The sequence below is a fragment of the Pipistrellus kuhlii genome, unplaced genomic scaffold (genome assembly GCF_014108245.1).
Source record: "Pipistrellus kuhlii isolate mPipKuh1 unplaced genomic scaffold, mPipKuh1.p scaffold_m20_p_9, whole genome shotgun sequence".
NCBI lineage: Eukaryota > Metazoa > Chordata > Mammalia > Chiroptera > Vespertilionidae > Pipistrellus > Pipistrellus kuhlii.
In genome coordinates this window covers 30,834,709-30,853,489 of record NW_023425595.1, presented here as the reverse complement: position 1 = coordinate 30,853,489, position 18,781 = coordinate 30,834,709, and the positions used below count along the sequence as shown (strand labels likewise).

General features: G+C 35.6%; 3 protein-coding genes across 3 annotated transcripts; 2 read left to right on the top strand and 1 right to left on the bottom strand.

Moving 5' to 3' along the window:
* Positions 1–6,930: 6,930 nt before the first annotated feature.
* On the top strand, positions 6,931–7,893 carry LOC118713516 (olfactory receptor 51Q1). Its single transcript, XM_036428148.1, has one exon. The coding sequence runs from the start codon at positions 6,946–6,948 to the stop codon at positions 7,891–7,893; it is 948 nt and encodes a 315-aa protein (XP_036284041.1). The 5' UTR covers positions 6,931–6,945.
* Positions 7,894–11,694: 3,801 nt separating this feature from the next.
* On the top strand, positions 11,695–12,663 carry LOC118713489 (olfactory receptor 51Q1). Its single transcript, XM_036428117.1, has one exon. The coding sequence runs from the start codon at positions 11,695–11,697 to the stop codon at positions 12,661–12,663; it is 969 nt and encodes a 322-aa protein (XP_036284010.1).
* A 4,617-nt stretch (positions 12,664–17,280) lies between these two features.
* LOC118713497 (olfactory receptor 51I2-like) lies at positions 17,281–18,231 on the bottom strand. The gene has a single exon (XM_036428126.1). It carries the CDS (start codon positions 18,229–18,231, stop codon positions 17,281–17,283), a length of 951 nt encoding a protein of 316 aa, XP_036284019.1.
* Between the last annotated feature and the right edge of the window lie 550 nt (positions 18,232–18,781).

Here is an 18,781-nt window from a genome sequence, read left to right as displayed (position 1 = left end):
TTTTAATCTTTATCACTCTCTTTTCCTATGGTCCAGTCTTAGAGACAACCTCAGAATCTGACAAAATCCTAGAAAATCACACAATGATTGGTCTCAAAGTCTCCAAGTATCTATGAAATTTAATAATGAGCATAATCCAATATGACTTTATGGAAGAATATCAAGTTTGATTTCATCTTTTTCTCTTACTGCATTTACTATCCTAACTTAAAATTTAGATGTTTTGAAACTACCTTGATCCTTTATTTCCTCAACAGGACAACATGATAAGCCATTCTATTCAGGGAGTTATAAAGCTAAATTATAAATTACAACATGAAAAAAATGCATGAATTATAGGCATTTCCATATACAAGGGTATATGATTTTATTTCAAACCAATCCTCATATTAGAACAATTAGAACAATTAGAGAAGTGTGTTGAAATGACTCCAGAGAGCATTCAGTGCAACAAGGACATAAAGATTCTGAAGACAAGGGAAACAGATAAGTGAGCCTGATGGTTTGTACTACTTTCCCACTTCAGGAACTGGTTGATTTAAAAGTAATAGCTCGGCCCTAGCTGGTTTGGCTCAGTGGAGAAAGCATCAGCCTGTGGACCAAAGGATCCTGTGTTCAATTCTGGTCAAGGGCACATTTACTGGTTGTGGGTCTCTCATCATTGATGTTTCTATCTAACTCTCCCTCTCCCTTCCTCTCTGAAGTCAATGCAAATATTTTTTTAAAAAATAAAAGCTAATGTAACAGTTGGTAAAATGAGAAGAGCTTACAGCAAAAGGCTGGAGTGAAGAGAAACAAAAATTGGAACATAAAGATCCTCCTGGATGAGGAAACTGGTAAATTCCTAGGCATTTACTTGGACTCCAGAAAAGTTACTCTTTGAAATAAGGGGAAATTAGAAATAGACTAGCCTAATATAGTTTTGTGTTTTTTTAAAAAACCAACCCACTATCTATTTTTACTATTCTGTAAGAATTAGGGTGAGCAACCATCTTAGTTTTTTTTTTTTTTCCAAAATTTTCTCACTTTATCTCAGAAAGAACCATATTCTGGAAAATTCCTCAGCCATAGCTGAGATTGTTGGTCACTTTAATCAGAAATAAAATTAAGTACTCTAAGTAGAAAGATATTAATCAGGATATCAGATTATCCTCATAATTTTTCATGACAGTCATTGAAATAAAACCAGAAATGCGAAATACAAAAGTTGAAGAAAAAACAATCTGGAAAGTAAAAAAGAGGTGAAAGGATTAGATCCACAAAAGATCCAGTTATTAGAGTTAACATACCAAGACATTAAAATAATTTTAATAAATATAGCCTAGAACATAAATTGCAAGGTATAAATTTTAAACAATAAGTGAAAACTAATTAAAAATAAAATAAAAATGCCAGAATTTAAAAATAACTGAAATTAGCCTGCACCAGTTTGGTTCAGTGGATAGAGCATCAGCCTGCGGACTGAAAGGTCCCGGGTTCGATTACGGTCAAGGGCATGTACCTTGGTTGCGGGCACATCCCCAGTAGGGGGTGTGCAAGAGGCAGCTGGTCGATGATTCTCTCTCATTGATGTTTCTAACTCTCTATCCCTCTCTCTTCCCCTCTGTGAAAAATCAATAAAATATATTTAATAAAAAAATAAATAAATAACTGAAATTAAAAGCCAAATGAATGGGTTTAATAATATTAGACACAACTGAAAAGAGAAATAAAGTATTGAAAAATAATTTAGAGTATATTCAGGCTATATAGATGTATAAAGATAAAGCATAATGAAAATAACAAAAATAAAATATCCTTAAAGGATATATGGTATTTGCTGGAAAGATCAAGTACACGTTTAATTGGCAAAACATCCTGGGGCAAAAGTGATATTTGAATATAATAACATAAATATTTTCAATACTGATACAAATGTAAACCAAAGATTTAAGAAGCATAAGATGCTACTTACAGTTTAAATTTTATTAAATTTACATTTTATTGTAAATGTTCTTGACAATATTAGACATTCACAGAGTTGAATTTTTCTATTTGAAAATATTCACTGTAGTCACTATTTTAATAATTCTGGTCCTTCCCCAAAGTCAACAGACATATTTTGTTTATTGTATTTCTTTTTAGGAAAGCATTTATATGTAAACAAGAAATTATCCACATTTATACTTTTCCTAGTAAAAATTATGCACTATTCTTTGTTTGATTTTTAATATACCTATATATCTTTGAGATAATTCATAACCAGTACATGAAGAGAATCATCATTTATTTTTACATTTACATAATATCCCCTTTATCTATCCTGGTACCTTGTGTCTTGCCAAAATTTGCTTGCCAGTTTCCAGTTGATGAATATTTAGTTTGTTTGCATTTTTTGTGCTTTTATAAATAATATTATAGTAAATAATCTTGTGTATATATATATATATATAAGCCAATTTGCACATATATAAATGCATTTGTAAACTAAATTTTTAAAAGAGGAATTGATGAGTAAATAATTTTTGGAGTTATACTTTTTATAACTATAGTATTGTCATATTAGTCAGACTTATTAATATTAACTGTCCCTCAGCAATTGTGAAAGTACTTCTTTCATCAGACCTTGTCAACAAGTCTGTTTTAACATTTTTAAATTTGGGTAATATAATGAATAAAAAACTATCCCTATTTTACTTCAATTACTATCTACTTTAAGTGAGAATGAACAACATTTCATAAAATCAAGGAATATTTGTATCTCCATTTATTATATCAGAGGCCAGCATTTTTTTTTCAAAGGGCCAGACAGCAAATATTTTAGTCTTTGTGGGCCATACAGCTTCTTTCAAAGCTATTTAATTATGCCCTTGTAGTGTAGAGGTAGCCATAGAAAACACATAAATAAAGGAATATGAGTGTATAACCAATAAAGCTTTTTATATGGACAGTGAATTTTGAATTTAATATAATTATCATGTGTCACAAAATATTGCTTTAATTTTTTTTATTGATTTCACAGAAGAAGAGAGAGGAATAGAGAAAGAGAGAGAAAAACATCAATAATGGGAGAGAATCATTGATCAGCTGACTCCTACACACCCCCCCACTGGGGCTCGAGCTTACAACCCAGCCATATGCCCCAGCCAGGAACCCCCTGGTTAATAGATCAATGCTCAACCACTGAGCCACACTGGTCAGTCTGCATTTTTGTTTTTATTTTATAATTTGAAAATGTAAAAACAAACAAACAAAAAACAGCAAAAGATGTAAAAACAATTCTTATCTTGTAAGTAATTAAAAAACACACGTGCATTTACTATTCCATTTCCTTAGACAGAGTCTACACTCTTACTAAAGACAGCAATAAAATTAATGGACTTCCCAGTCCACCACCATTTTCTCTCTACTACCTTATTTTTAAAACATCTTATTAGGAAAATGTTCAAATATGAATAGAATAGAGAATATTATGAAGAATTTCCATGTACTCTTTCTTCAACCTTAGCTTCAAGAATTATCAATATTTTGTCAACTTTGACATTTTAGTTTTATACTAGTGAATATAGGGTTTAGCTCAATGCTTTATTTTTCTATTTTAAATTATGTCTCTTAAACCTTAACTACAAAATATGGAGTAATCATATACTTAATACTACACCCCAAATGCAATATAATACTACATTCCTAACCAGCTTGTGTTCTTTACCTAACTTCTACATTTCCAAGGTTTATAACTTCATAATCAAAATCTCCCTTTTGAAGCAGTGGGAATTATATAGTGATGGATACTTCTTGGAGCCAAACTAGGTGCTAAATTACAGGTAAGCCAGATATGGGATGAAGACAAGCTATGTTTGTGAGAACTCTGTGCCTTGGCTGGTAGAAACCAAAAGAAATGTTCACAGCTGTTGATTTCCAGTGTCCAGAGAGAAGTTTAATCAAAATAAAGTCCCATATAAAAACCTAGGCTATTTGTCTCTTGATAGCATACTCATCACAGCCCCTTCTTGCCTGAGTAGAGATCCAGCCTTCCTAGAGAATAAGTAAAGGACAATGTATGCCAAGGCTAATAATGTAAGACACTAGAAGAGGAAATCCTATTTTCCCCATTTTACCTTTTGACTTTCCCCCAAATCTTCAAGCTATATCAAATCTGAGTGTCATCATATTTAAGATGACATCAAAGGGTAACTGTTTCAACATAATAGTCTTTTTCAAAACTACAGAAGCTGCTGTAGGAAGCAGAAGGGAACTAAAAATTACTGAGAAACATATCTACCAGAATACAGGCTGTCTTTCCCATGTCATCTAACAAAAGTGTCATATCCCCACAAGTCAGCTACCTCAATTATTAGTAATGCTTAACCTTCAGTAAATGTTAGAAGTGCTATTATTTTTCCTGGTTCTGTCCTTTGGGGCCTCAGGTCTCAGAGCACTATCTCTATTTTGCTGCAAGATTCCTATAAGAGCCAGAGGCTACCCCACTCACCTCCTGCATTCCATCCTGGGATATTCTGGACCATATGCAGCATTCAGCTGCAGAGAACAGAATACAAGACAAGCGGGCATTGAAAGAATAAGAAAACATAAAGGTAAGGCTGGATTGCTCTATGGATGATGAGTAATGAGGGGAGGGGGACACCCGGGAAATGAAAACGGGACATGCTCCATGGAGATAGGGAGAGAATGCAGCCAACCAATGTCAAGGGTATTTTCATAGGAGATGTGATGGGGATGTGACAGTTAGGGAGCATGAAATTAATTAATTCATCAAGAGATGCATCACTGTCCTCCAACTGAGTTCAAAAAGTAGCCCTGATGCCACTGTTCTCATTTACACTGAACCTGTGGTCCTCAAAAATGAAGTTTTCAGTATGTGATGATAAGCATCAGCAGATCATCTATTAACAACCCCTGCCCTAAAAATTGGCCTTTTCTGGCTGTATCCCCTCTATCCTTATTTTTACCTGTCCTTCTCTCTGCCCCACTAGCTCAACAAATCTCAGAAAAAGGTAAATTCAAGGAAAGCATGAAAGCATCTAATAAGGAAAGAACAGAAGCCAGAGAGAGAGAGAAAGTGAGAGGAGAGAGAGAGAGAGAGAAAGAGAGAGAGAGAGAGAGAGATCACATTCATATAACTTTCATTATATCAATAGTACATTGTAGTAATTGCTCTATAGTAATTGTTCTATTTTATTATTAGTTATTGTCATTAATCTCTTACTGGGCTTAATTTATAAATTAATCTTTATCATAAATGTGTATATATAAAAATTAGTATAAAAGGGTTTGATAATATCTCTGGTTTCAGACATCCATTGGGGGTCTTAAGTATCCCTCAAGGATAAGTGAGGACCTACTATACCACATGCGTGAAGAAAAAAAAATTGTGCCTGTTATCTAAACAAAAAATAATGTAGGGACCCAAATTGTGGTCAAAAGTTTCTGGATCAGAATAAGAATGCCATGAACAAAGAAATGTTAAATAGTCCCAAGTAAGATGGCCTCTTGAGCATCATGTAGATGCCATTTCCTAGAGATATGAGTAAGATCTGCCCTACACAGTGCTTGATGGGCACCACTACCATTTGTCTCTAGTATGTTCTTTCTTTTATGCTTTTGCAAATGACCAAACATCTCTTTGACTAGCATGTTCTTTATTTCAGAAGTCTTAATAGCTTCAATCAAGTCCACTAAGACTCAGTGCTAAGAAGTTTTAAAAACCTTTGCAATGGCCTCTTATATTTTGATTTATAGTTTAAGTATTAAAAGACACACACATTTCTATTGTTTACTAATTTTTATTGCTAACTACTCAATGGCCTCTGCAATTTCTCTACAGTTTTGGCAGTCCCATTATGTTTCATTTGTATTTTCCCACCTTTCCTTTCATTGATCAGATTTTCTAGGGGATTTCACATTACATTGATTCTTTCAAAGGAATAATTTTGAATGTTTTTACCCTTTTTTGTTTTTCTAATTCAAATTAAATGTTCATTTATCTTTTTTTCATTTTTTTAAAACTTCATCTTGTATATTTCATAAATTCTTCAGTTTAATGATTTTTCAGCAATCCTTAGTTTGGCTTTTATGGATAGTTTAGGGTGAATATGCTTTGATTTAATAAATAATAACCCATTAATCACTTTGTGTATTTTAAAGAATAAAAATCTGTATTTATTTCCTATGGGGCAAGATAGCCCTCTTCTTTAGAACATATAATCTACAGAAATTGTCTCCAAATCTTCAACTTAATTCACTACTCGGACTACTTTAGTTTAGCTTATTCTGCTACCATCCTACTGAAGTTCCTTCCCAAAAGGTTACTACCTACATCAAAGCCCTAAATTGAATAGACACGTTTCAGTATTTATATTATGGAGTATCTGAAAAATACTAAACTCTGGTGAACACATCCTTTATCTTTTTTGCTTCTATGACTTCTACTTTCTTTGTTTTTCACCCACTTCTCTGAACATTTTTTTTTTCTTTGCTTCTTCTTCTACATCTAACAAACTGCTAAGTTTTACATTTCTTTATAAAGCTAAGCTCAGTTTCTTTCTATTCTCACTCTAAATTTTTGCCTACATTAACATATAATCTCCTAACTTCTCAGCTACTCAGTATGCCATGGTCTCCCCTATGCCAGCAGGCTTATTCTCTGGCTTGAATGTCATATCTATTTGCTTAGTTTTCATTTCTCCAGGATAGCTGCTATGACCATTAAATCCAATTGTACAAACTGAATCTGTGATCTTTTCCCCAAAATCTGCTTCTACTCCAATACTCCAGGTGAAAGGAAGTGTTACTATTTTCTATATAGTTGCAGAAGATTCCTCAGTTCTGTGTGTTAGTGCTCTGGCTAACTGGATTCTGGATTGAACAGATAAAGAATCTACGGCTGTATCACACTGAAGGAATTCTTATTTCAGAACTCAGATTTTGGTTTTGCATTCATCCATCATGTCCGAGATAACTAATACCACCAAAGGCCCCTTTTACTTCATCCTCACGGGCATCCCTGGATTTGAAGCTTCCCACATCTGGATCTCCATCCCCTTCTGCTGTCTCTACACCATCTCCATCATGGGCAACACCACCATTCTCAATGTCATCCGCACAGAGCCATCCCTCCACCAGCCCATGTACCTATTTCTCTCCATGTTGGCCCTGACTGACCTGGGTCTCACCCTCACCACCCTGCCCACTGTTATGCAGCTCCTCTGGTTCAATATTCATAAGATCAGCTTTGAAGCTTGCTTTGCCCAGTTTTTCTTCCTCCATGGATTCTCCTTTATGGAATCTTCTGTGTTGTTGGCCATGTCCTTTGACCGCTATGTGGCCATCTGCCGCCCCCTCCATTATGCCACCATCCTCACCAATGAAGTCATCGCCAAGATTGGGTTAGCCATCATTTGCCGCTGTGTTCTGGCTGTTCTTCCCTCCCTTTTCCTGCTCAAGCGCCTGCCCTTCTGCCACTCACACCTTCTCTCTCACTCCTACTGCCTCCACCAGGATATGATTCACCTGGTCTGTGGTGACATCCGCTTCAACAGCTGGTATGGATTTGCTCTGGTGTTGCTCATTATTGTGATGGACCCTCTGCTCATTGTGCTCTCCTATGCAATGATTCTGAAAAGCGTCCTGGGAGTAGCCACATGGACAGAGCGGCTCCGGGCCCTCAATAACTGTCTATCTCACATTCTGGCTGTTCTGGTTCTCTATGTTCCCATGGTTGGTGTATCTATGACCCACCGCTTTGCCAAGCATGCGTCTCCACTGGTCCATGTGATCATGGCCAATATGTACCTGCTGGCACCTCCTGTGATGAACCCCATCATCTACAGTGTAAAGACTAAGCAGATCCGCCAGGGAATGTTCCGTTTACTCTTCCAGAGGAAAGTGCACTAACTATTTGAATTTAAGTTTACAAAAGTAGTTTTAAATAAATGCATGGAGTCAAGAGCAGGAATACTACCATCAAACTGTAAGCAGCATACATTGGATTAGCTTCTGTATGAGAAGGTTCTAATATAAAACAAAATGAATCATTTTTCTTTTACTAGAAATTAAAAGACCTAAAGTTTCGTATACTTTATTTATTCTTCAAAAACTATCAGACTTTGAGAAAAATGTTTAAAAAAATATACACAATCTCTGTTCTGCTTTATTCACAGAGATGTTGTTATTAAGATATGGTAAAGTATAAAATTCTACATTATAAATTTAAAGCTCCAGTTACTGTATAAAGATATATACGGAGGCTGTAACTTGTTCACACCTTGTAAAATTCCTTAAGCAAATGTCAGATTTTAATTAAAAACAGATGCTCTTGCAACCTCAATCTGCCATAATAAAAGAGAACATTCATAAACTAGGAGGTCAAATAGAAAAAAGAAAGACCATTGTGGACATTAGTGCTACTTGGGGGAAAATAAATATCAAAGACAAAGTGCAAATAGCTTGAGGGTTTTGAGAAACTGTTGAATTAATATTCACTGCAAAGTTCAATTAAACTCAAGGGTAGAGTTATGATTCACAGAAATGGAAACTACTGTTGAAAGAAGATAGTAGATAGAGGTAAAATTTATAGGATTCTACTGAGTCTCCTATCTAGCTACTCAAGGACTTCTGTGAGGATCAAATGAGATGTGGCATGGGAAAAATGCTTCACAGACATTTGGTTAAAGTGTAAAATGTTTCTACCTGGCTATAAAACAAGCTGTGTTCCTGAGCTGAAGAAACTTTAAGGATCCTAGTCACTAGGGAGGGAAGTCAGGCATGGATACTTGATGTCATTACTCAGCGCCCACACCACCGTTTCTGGGGTGGGCTGAGCTGTGGGCCAAATTTTGCTCCATGGGGTCTTGGCAGCATTGGTTGCGATTTGGTGGACTATTGCTCCAGGGTGGTGGTGGGGCCATGTCCCACTTGGGGGAAGCCAAGTGTTGGTTTGGTGGTGCCAGTTCCATGGTGCCATTTATTTTTAAATTGCTAGTGCACATCATGGTAGCTCCTGCATTGAGTGTCTGCCCCCTGGTGGTCAACGCACATCATAGCTAGGAGTCAGACGGTTGGACAGTTGGACAGACACTTAGGACTTTATATCTATAAATAACACTAATACAATATATGTGTGTGTGTGTGTGTGTATATATATATATACACACACACACATATATATACACACACACATATATATTAGTGTTATTTATAGATATAGATATATATATCTCAATATATGCATATTACATGCATAGTAAATATTGATGTATATGAATATATAAATAATATTGACCACTTAGTTTCTTTCTACTTTTTTATTATTTTGTTATAAAAGACAAATAACTATTTTTAAGATAAAGTTTTAGTCTCATTTAAAATAATTTCTTCATCATTTAATTCCAGAATTGAACTTTATGACTCAAAGTGTGTAAATGGTATCATATGGTAATTGTGCTAAAATTGTTTTCCAGAAATTGTTGTGCATATTTTACTTCCTTAGGAAAGTACAAATACTCCTCATTATTATGGCCTTATCTGTACAGCATAATGTTATAAAAAAAAATGCCTCTGCTATTTTGAAAGGTTTAAAACATTGTTTATAGTATTTACTTTTTTATTATTATTATTAAATTCTTGGGTAAAGTGGTTTTGTAATACATATTATATTGTGAAGTATATTGAAATATGCTTGCTTATAATTGTATTTCCCTATATATTGTGAACTTTGTTATGGTCCTTCCTATTAATCTACTAGCAATTATAGATATTAATACATTTACTTTTTTATATTTAGGATATCAATTCTTTCTGTAGCATGTTTTCATAAATGGTTTTGAAATTGTAAATTTCTCCATTTTTTTTATTAGAGAGAAAAATTTAATGTTTTGTGATTCCACTTACTCATCTTTTCATCTGTGATTTGTTTCTATTGTTGTTATGTTTAGATCAGCGTTTTTCAACTGCTGTTCCGCGGCACACTAGTGATGTTGCCTGGTGTGCCGTAGGTGCAGACAAGACAAGAATTTTATAATTTTTCACTATTTTGTTTACTTAATATTTCATAATAAAGTAATTATAAAATACTTTCTTTGTGTTTATTTGATTCCTATTCAAGAGAATTACTTTATATATAGTCAATATAGGCACAGAGTTAAATTTTTTAACATTTTCTAATGGTGGTGTGCCTCATGATTTTTTTCATGAAACAAGTGTGCCTTTGCCCAAAAAAGGTTGAAAAACACTGGTTTAGATAGTCCTTCTCAATGAAAAATTAAAATGCTTATATTGTTTCCTCTAAATTTTTTTATTGATTTACATTAAATTACTTTAACCACTTGTAATATAATTTTGTGTGAATCATTAAGTGAGCCACCAAAAAACTAATAAACAATTTTTCTTTCTAGTTTAGTTTTGATATACCTATCAATATTTCCTTATTGTATAAATATATTAGAAAAGTTGATCTTTGTGGTTTCCAGAGGTTCCTGCAAGGCAATTGCTTCTTGAAAGTGGTGCATGACTTTCCTTTTACCTGTAGCTATCCTGTCCCTTGTAGTCCTGCCTCAACTTCAGACTGTTTACAGAAGAAAGTTTCTTGGAACTGAATTTTTAAGAGATTAAACATTTCAAGCATCAGCATGTATTTTCAAACCATATTTTAAAAAATTCTAAAAAACAAAAACAAAAACAGGACTTCCATGTGGTATTCTGATTTGCTGCTCAATGAGGATACTGGGGGCAGAAAAGGCTCTTAGGGACAGAGCTGACATCCTGGCTTCCCAGTGCACCACAAGTCTCAAGGTCCCTTTTCATTATAAACCTGAAGGGACATGTCATAATCCCTCTTCTTCTAGCCTAGAGATTTGCAAAAGCTTATAATTTAGCTATCCTGTGGGTCAAACACAGAAAAACAAAATCTAAATATAAAGAAGAGGGTACCAATCACCAGGCAGGAGAAATCACAGGTAAGAATTCTCTATGAATGTTCAGGATAAAGAAGGAGAGGATGATGAGTACTGTTAGAAAATGCAGAGTTAATACCAAGGAATGCACTTAGGGCAGTAACTAAACATAGAAAGCAATCAATAAGTGTGATAGTCCTCATCTGGGCTCTAGTCTCACTTCTCTCCTACACACTCTGACCTTTGCTTCAGCATCAGATGACATTAACTAATGAGAATAAGAAGACAGATCAAAAATTAGCACTAACCTAGAGTAAATTTGACTTGAATGTATGATGAAATGAATAAGAAATAAATAAAGAAATAGGGATGACCTCAGAAAAAGGGAAACAGGCAAGGATGCTGTTATCCAAGAAAATTTAAAAGGAGACTCTGGATTAAAAACAAATATTGGCCATTACATTTTCATCTTGGAGTTAATTTTAAGTCTTTGTGAGAATTGTATTGGTAGCAGGATTTGGATGAAAGGCAGATGCCATGGTTCTAAGAACTAAATAGGAGTGGTAAAACAGAAACAGGAGAATTAAAAAAAGTGTTTCTCATGAATTAATATGTTGAGTTTTCAGGGAATAAGGTTTGTGTGAAAGCAATCTCTGCAGAGATGGACTAAAAACAAGCAATCATTGTGTTCTTCTATCTCTCCTTAGTTGCCCAGCAATTCTGAACCTTTATTTGGGTAAAGTTAGGTCAAATAGGGCAAAAACAGAAATCATATTTGTGTTCTCTCTGAGCAAAGACTCTGAACATGAAGCCACATTCCTCAGTCATGTTTGAAGTGACTAACACCACCAAAGAAGCTTTCTACTTCATCCTCACGGGCATCCCTGGATTTGAAGCTTCCCACATCTGGATCTCCATCCCCTTCTGCTGTCTCTACTCCATCTCCATCATGGGCAACACTACTATTCTCACTGTAATCCGCACGGAGCCATCCCTCCGCCAGCCCATGTACCTATTTCTCTCCATGTTGGCCCTGACTGACCTGGGTCTCACCCTCACCACCCTGCCCACTGTTATGCAGCTCCTCTGGTTCAACATTTGTGAGATCAGCTTTGAAGCTTGCTTTGCACAGGTATTTTTCATTCATACATTCTCCTTTATGGAATCTTCTGTGTTGTTGGCCATGTCCTTTGACCGCTATGTGGCCATTTGCCGCCCCCTCCATTATGCCACCATCCTCACCAATGAAGTCATCACCAAGATTGGGTTAGCCATCATTTGCCGCTGTGTTCTGGCTGTTCTTCCCTCTCTTTTCCTGCTCAAGCGCCTGCCCTTCTGCCACTCACACCTTCTCTCTCATTCCTACTGCCTCCACCAGGACATGATTCGCCTGGTCTGTGGTGACATCCGCTTCAACAGCTGGTATGGATTTGCTCTGGTGTTGCTCATTATTGTGATGGACCCTCTGCTCATTGTGCTCTCCTATGCAATGATTCTGAAGAGTGTCCTGGGAGTAGCTTCCCTGGTTGAGAGATTTCGAGCTCTTAACAACTGCTTGTCCCACATTCTGGCTGTTCTGGTTCTCTATGTTCCCATGGTTGGTGTATCTATGACCCACCGCTTTGCCAAGCATGCGTCTCCACTGGTCCATGTTATCATGGCCAATATGTACCTGTTGGCGCCTCCTGTGATGAACCCCATCATCTACAGTGTAAAGACTAAGCAAATCCGCCAGGGAATTATGCGTCTTCTTTCCCAAAGAAACACGCATTAAAGATGAAAGAATTATTGCGTTAAATTACTAAGGACTTTGATTTGTAAGCTTATGGAAAAAGTACAGTAAAAATACTAAATGAAGACTGAAACTGTGAAATAAAATGCCACCCTATTTTTAAGGCAGTATGTCATGATTTTTGCTTTTAATGGATGTTAGGCTTGGAAGACCTGGAAGTAAGTATTCTATCTAAAAAAGATTCAGATATGAGTTGATTCATATCTAACACACTTTATCAACTATGCCAGTGGGATGAGCTTCATCAATTTAATATATATCTGTTTAAGTTGTGTGTTTTTTGTTTGTTTTTTGTTTTTGTTTTTGTTTTTCCTCCTAGATATTCTACTCTCCCACAGGGTTGGTTAAATAAGTAAGAAGGGAACATTTTGTTGTTGCTCCCACTACCTGTTCTCTTAGCTCCACTTAAGGTGATCAGGTAAACACTAGCTCCATGGCCCTGGCTCCCCCTACTAGCGGTGTGCTTTGACTTTCTCTTGTGAAAGACTGGGAAATCTTTGAAGGAGAATGGATCCACAGGAAGTTTCTTAGCTATTCAGGTTTGCCTAATCAACAACACACATCATGATTTCAGCAGACCTAATGTCCACGTGCAGAGTCTAAATCGGGGCAGGGTGTTTAGATTCCCCACAGCTGGAACAAGATTCCTGCCTTGCTAGAAGTCCTTAGTGTATAGAATTTTTACTAAGTCTACAGATCATATTTGTAGGAATAGAAACTCATTTTTCTGAACAAAACAGATTTTTTAAAAATATCTCAATGTCCATAATAAGACTTAATTCCTAGGGGCAGGTTCCCTTGAGCATCATGGATTTTGTATTAGAACAGGCTCTTGTAAAGAGATGCGGCCTTATTGACTATAAAATTTTTGTTGAAACCAGGTTAACTCTCTCAGAAATATCCGTTTGAAAGGCAGCCACAGTAATGGTCACAACTACCCATTACTGAATTCATGGGTGGCCAATAGGACTAACTTATATTTGAATAAAAATATGCAGGTCTTTCATGGAAGCATAATGGATTAAGAGGTTAAAGGCAGAGAATAAGTGAAGAGGGGATCTCTTCCTTCTCTAATATCCTTTCCTCTCTCCACCTCTCTGTTCCATGTTTTTTTCCAGAGCCTAGAATCAGCATGTTTCTTTTGAAAACAATGAATCAGCTGGTATAGGTAAATAAATTATAGAATCAAAAGCATATGTAATGTCAGAATATGAGAAATTAGGACCAAGAAATCTAATGTCAAGAAAAGTCAAGGAAATGTATCAAATGAGACTTTTTTTTTTTAATTTTTCAATGGATGCTACAGGCTTGATAATGTCCCAAAACAACATAAGGTGAAAAATACATCTTGGGATTATGCCAGTTTTTTTAGAAGGAGCATATGATATCAATAATAATCTCTTCTTCAGAGCTATCTATCAATTGAATTTTATTGTCACAGATCATTACCTGCAGACAATGCACAAATTTCTTAAAAATATATTTTTATTAATTTTACAGAGGAAGAGAAATGGAGAGAGACATAGAAATATCAATGATGACAGAGAATCATCGATTGGCTGCCTCCTACATGCCCCCTACTGGAGATTGAGCCCACAACTTGGGCATGTGCCCTGACCTTGAATCCAATTGCGAACCTCCAGGTTCATAGGCTGACTTGTGACTTACATGGTATATCCATCGGTTCATGACATTTAAAACCTAGAAGGAAATATTAGACCAGGCCCAAGAAATAACTGGAACATTTATTGTTAAGTTTTTAGATTTATTCTACATTTTGCATTTAAATATAAAATATTAGTATATCTACCCTTTAGATATAATAGGTGCTCAAAAATAAGTGAAGTAAATAAGTGAAGAAAGTAGTTAATCACTCTACAGTGAAAGACATTCCTAGCTACGTCCACGTTTTCAGGTTCCACTCCAGAATAAATTATTTCCCTGATATTTGACAATGAGACTTTGTCAGAGTTTTTCCAGAACAATCACATTGGTTTTATAGAAACTGCCACTAGTGAGTATCTAATCTAGTGGTCTTCATACTATTATGTGTTCCCCTAGGGAAATGAGAATATACCTAGAAGTGCCTGAGCACAAAATTTTAAGGGAATTAATATTTAGATATTAAATGACCATAAAGTTTCTTTGCTTAAATTGCTTTTTCAAGAGTGTATGTACTTTTTTCCAATGTGTCTCTGTAACATCATTTGTTTCTTCCTTTACAAAATCTTATTTACTCACTTTACAAAAAAAAAAAAAAGTAAATTTCATTTATAAGAAAAAAGGCTAGGCATAGTTCTCAAAGGCATCTGGAATATTTCTGATACACCACAATGAATAAAACTTTCTGAGACACCAAACACAGGGACTCCTGAAAATATTGGTGAAAGTTTGATAAAGTGAATGATACCTAACACTGGGTAATGTACTCTAGTGTAAGAAATAATATCAATTTTATTGTTTTCAACAAAAGATAAAGAGGGATCCCATGGAGTTATCACTTATTAGGTCATTAAAATACATGGTTCTTGTTATTTCAAAAATATTTAAAAATGGCATTGACCTATGATGAAATGATTCTAATAACATCTTATTTATGTTATCAAATTTATTTATGTTGTTACATTAATGTAAAAGAAAGAAAATTAATAGAAAATATTGCTGACTGTTTCTCATTCATTTAATAATTAATATTCATTTTTAGATAAAAAACTGTCATTCCATTAAGAGATAGGTTTCCAATTAAATTTTACTTTTAATATATTAAAAGATACATTATGCTTATGTTATATTTGTTATGTCCTAATCAGTATTGGGAAAGTAATTCAATACAACATACACTTTTTAAACAATTCTTTATAGGCTACCAATTTTTAAACATCAAATTTATATATATATATATTTTCTTTTTGCAAATAATTATGATAGATTGTTAAAATAGTTTCAATATAAAAATACATGATATGGTCAAAACTATTCAGTGGAAGTAAAATAAAAATTTAATTTTAAGGAGCAAAGGGACAAATGTAAAATATATGAATGTTAATGAATGTGTTATTTGTATTTTATAATTTATGTTGTCAGGTATCAAAGCATAATGTATTTAGATTCCATTGGATATTTAAATATGTAATATAACAATTTATTTTAAATTGACTATATTTACTATATATCCCAAAATGCATGCTCAACCACTAGGTAAATTTATAATAAAAAATGTATATGTCAGCCTAAAAATGCATGAGAAGATACATAGGGTCCCCCCCTCCAATTAATTATTTTTGAAAGTACATACAAATTTGGCAACCACTATTGTCAACAAACAAACAAACAAACGATAACAAAAAAAAACACCACCACCAACAAGAAAAATACACCACTACTTAAAGCTGCCCCTGATGAGCTGGATGAGGTTAGGAAGAATATAATATGGTGAGAAAAATATTTACATGGTCATTGGGGGACCTGGAGTGGGAGAAGCTGAAAACCTGAATCCAGTTACTGATCAACCAGCAAAATCCTACCAGTTCATTTTACATAGACCTGTGTTGCTTAAGAGGTGTAAAGAAGGTCTTTCCTTTTTGACCAAAGGTCTTCAAAAAACCAGAGGTAGCCATATGCAGAAACAAGCAATGTCAATGAGACCTATGCTGGCAGAGCTAGAGGAGAAGTGAAGGAACAGATAAAAATATACCAGCCACATGGAATGATGAGATTACTGAAGCCTTGAGGGACAGGGGGGAAGAGAAACAGGAATACCCAGACACAGAGAAATCAGAGCGTTTTGGCCCTAAAAATAGGGCATGAGGTTCTATTAAAGCACAATTTGGTTCTTTTGCTGAGATTCCTAAGATCTTAAACCTGGGCCTTGTGAGGCTATCCATATTTTATTTTTTGCCTAAATTGAGGCCACCTATTCTTCATTCTCAGAGTCCCCTGATACATAAATTCTGGGGATGGAGACCATTGTATAGTGGATCATAGGGATAGTCTGGTTACTTTTCATAAAAAGGAAAGCAGTTGCCTCATAGGTATTTTTCCAATATTATTTAAACAAGGACAATTTGAGAGGAAAAGGGAGTGCTGTTAATAATGATGCTGAGGAAAATAAGTATAAACCATGACTATCTGAAGCAAACCAAAAAGTATGTTCACCTAAAGTTAATCAAAGACATGTTCTTGGAATGATTTTTTATTGGGAGAGATGTTTAATCCCTGCCTAGTTCACTAAAACAGATCTTTGTATTTTTTCATTTCAAACATCATTAAATGTAAAGCCTCTGCTGTTAACTATTTGCTAGGCTTTTTGCTAGGACTTCTAAGAAGAAAAGGAAAAAGAATCATGTGATCTCTGTTCTCAAGCTTATCATATCTGTTAGAGATGACATACATATGTGCACTTACAGAGATACATGTGCTTTGGTAAGAAATGAGATGGGAAGAGTTAGGGATATCTCATATAATTCAGATTCAACCTTGTCAACACTGAATTCCTTGTTTCTATTCTTCCTCAAAATGCCTGATGTAGAGCTTTGTCTATAGTAGAACCACCATCAGAGTTTATGAACTGGTTCAAAGTCCCTGCCTCCTTGGAGTGATTCAGAGCAATTCTCTCTTGCAAGAAAACAGGCTGGCAATTCCCTGTCGAATTGACTTAGTCTTGACACTATAGATAATGGGGTTGAGCACAGGAGGCACGAAGAGGTAGATGCTAGACATGAGTGTGTGGACCAGGGGTGAGGCATGTTTAGCAGCGCGATGCATCACAGACACACCAATCATAGGCACGTAATACACAAGCACCGCACAGATGTGTGACACACATGTGTTGAGAGCCTTCCACCGTCCCTCCCCAGAAGCAATGCCCAGCACTGTGTAAAGAATCAGTATGTAAGAGACCACAATGAGCAGTGAGTCCAACCCAAAAGTGGCCAGGACAACGGCCAAGCCCAGGATGTTATTGAGCTTCGTATCAGCACATGGCAGCTGGATCAGGTCTGAGTGGAGGCAGTAGGAGTGGGAGAGGATGTTAGTGTGACAATAGGGCAGTTGCTTCAAAAGGATTGGCAGGGGGGCCATGAATGTCACACTCTTCAGTGTAATGCCCAGACCCATGTAGATAATGCGGGGCAGGGTCAGTATGGCTGTATAACGCAGTGGGTTGTAGATGGCTACAAAGCGATCATAACTCATGGCCAAGAGGACTCCTGATTCCATGCAGGAGAAAGTGTGAATGAAGAACATCTGAGACAGGCAGCCATCAAAGTCAACCTTGCGGGCATCAAACCAAAGAATGCCCATGACAGTGGGCAGTGTAGACAGAGAAACACCCACCTCAGTCACAGCCAACATGGAGAGAAACAGGTACATGGGTTCATGTAGCACAGGGTCTGCCTGCACTGCTGCCATGATTAGGCTGTTGCCCACAATGGCCACAATGTACATGGTGAAGAAGGGAATGGAAAGCCAGCCATGGTGGTGCTCCAATCCTGGGATTCCAGTCAGAAAGACAGACAGGAGATCAAGACTTCCATTATTCTTGGCTCCCATATCACCCATAGCAGAGATCAGTCTTCAACTGTCATTTGAAAAACAGAACAAAGTTAGTTCCCACCTATGGAGTCTTTTGCCTCAGCAGTCCACCTCTAAGTGTGAAGGAGGGAAGTACAAAGAGGTGGAGGAAAGCTGAAGTCATTTACATTCTTCTGAGTAAAAATATAACAGACATTTTCTTCCCACTTCCTCTTTCTTAACAGCAAGAATTCTAGAAAATGTTTGAGACTACAAAATCTTATGATCACATAACTTAAAAATTAAGAGCAGAAAGACAGGAATAAATCAAAACTGGATCAAAATCCACACTCAGCCAGTTATTAAATATGTAATGTGGACATCTCATTTATACTCTAACCCAAAGCTTGTGGGGGTTTTTTAACTTGTAAATAATAATAATAACACTATTAATATATATAATATATTAATAATAACATAATATATTATGTTATAATAATATAATATATTATGATATAATAATAATAACACTATTCTCTTAATTTGATATTAGATGCAAGTGAGAAAATTAACATATGTTCAGTGTTTT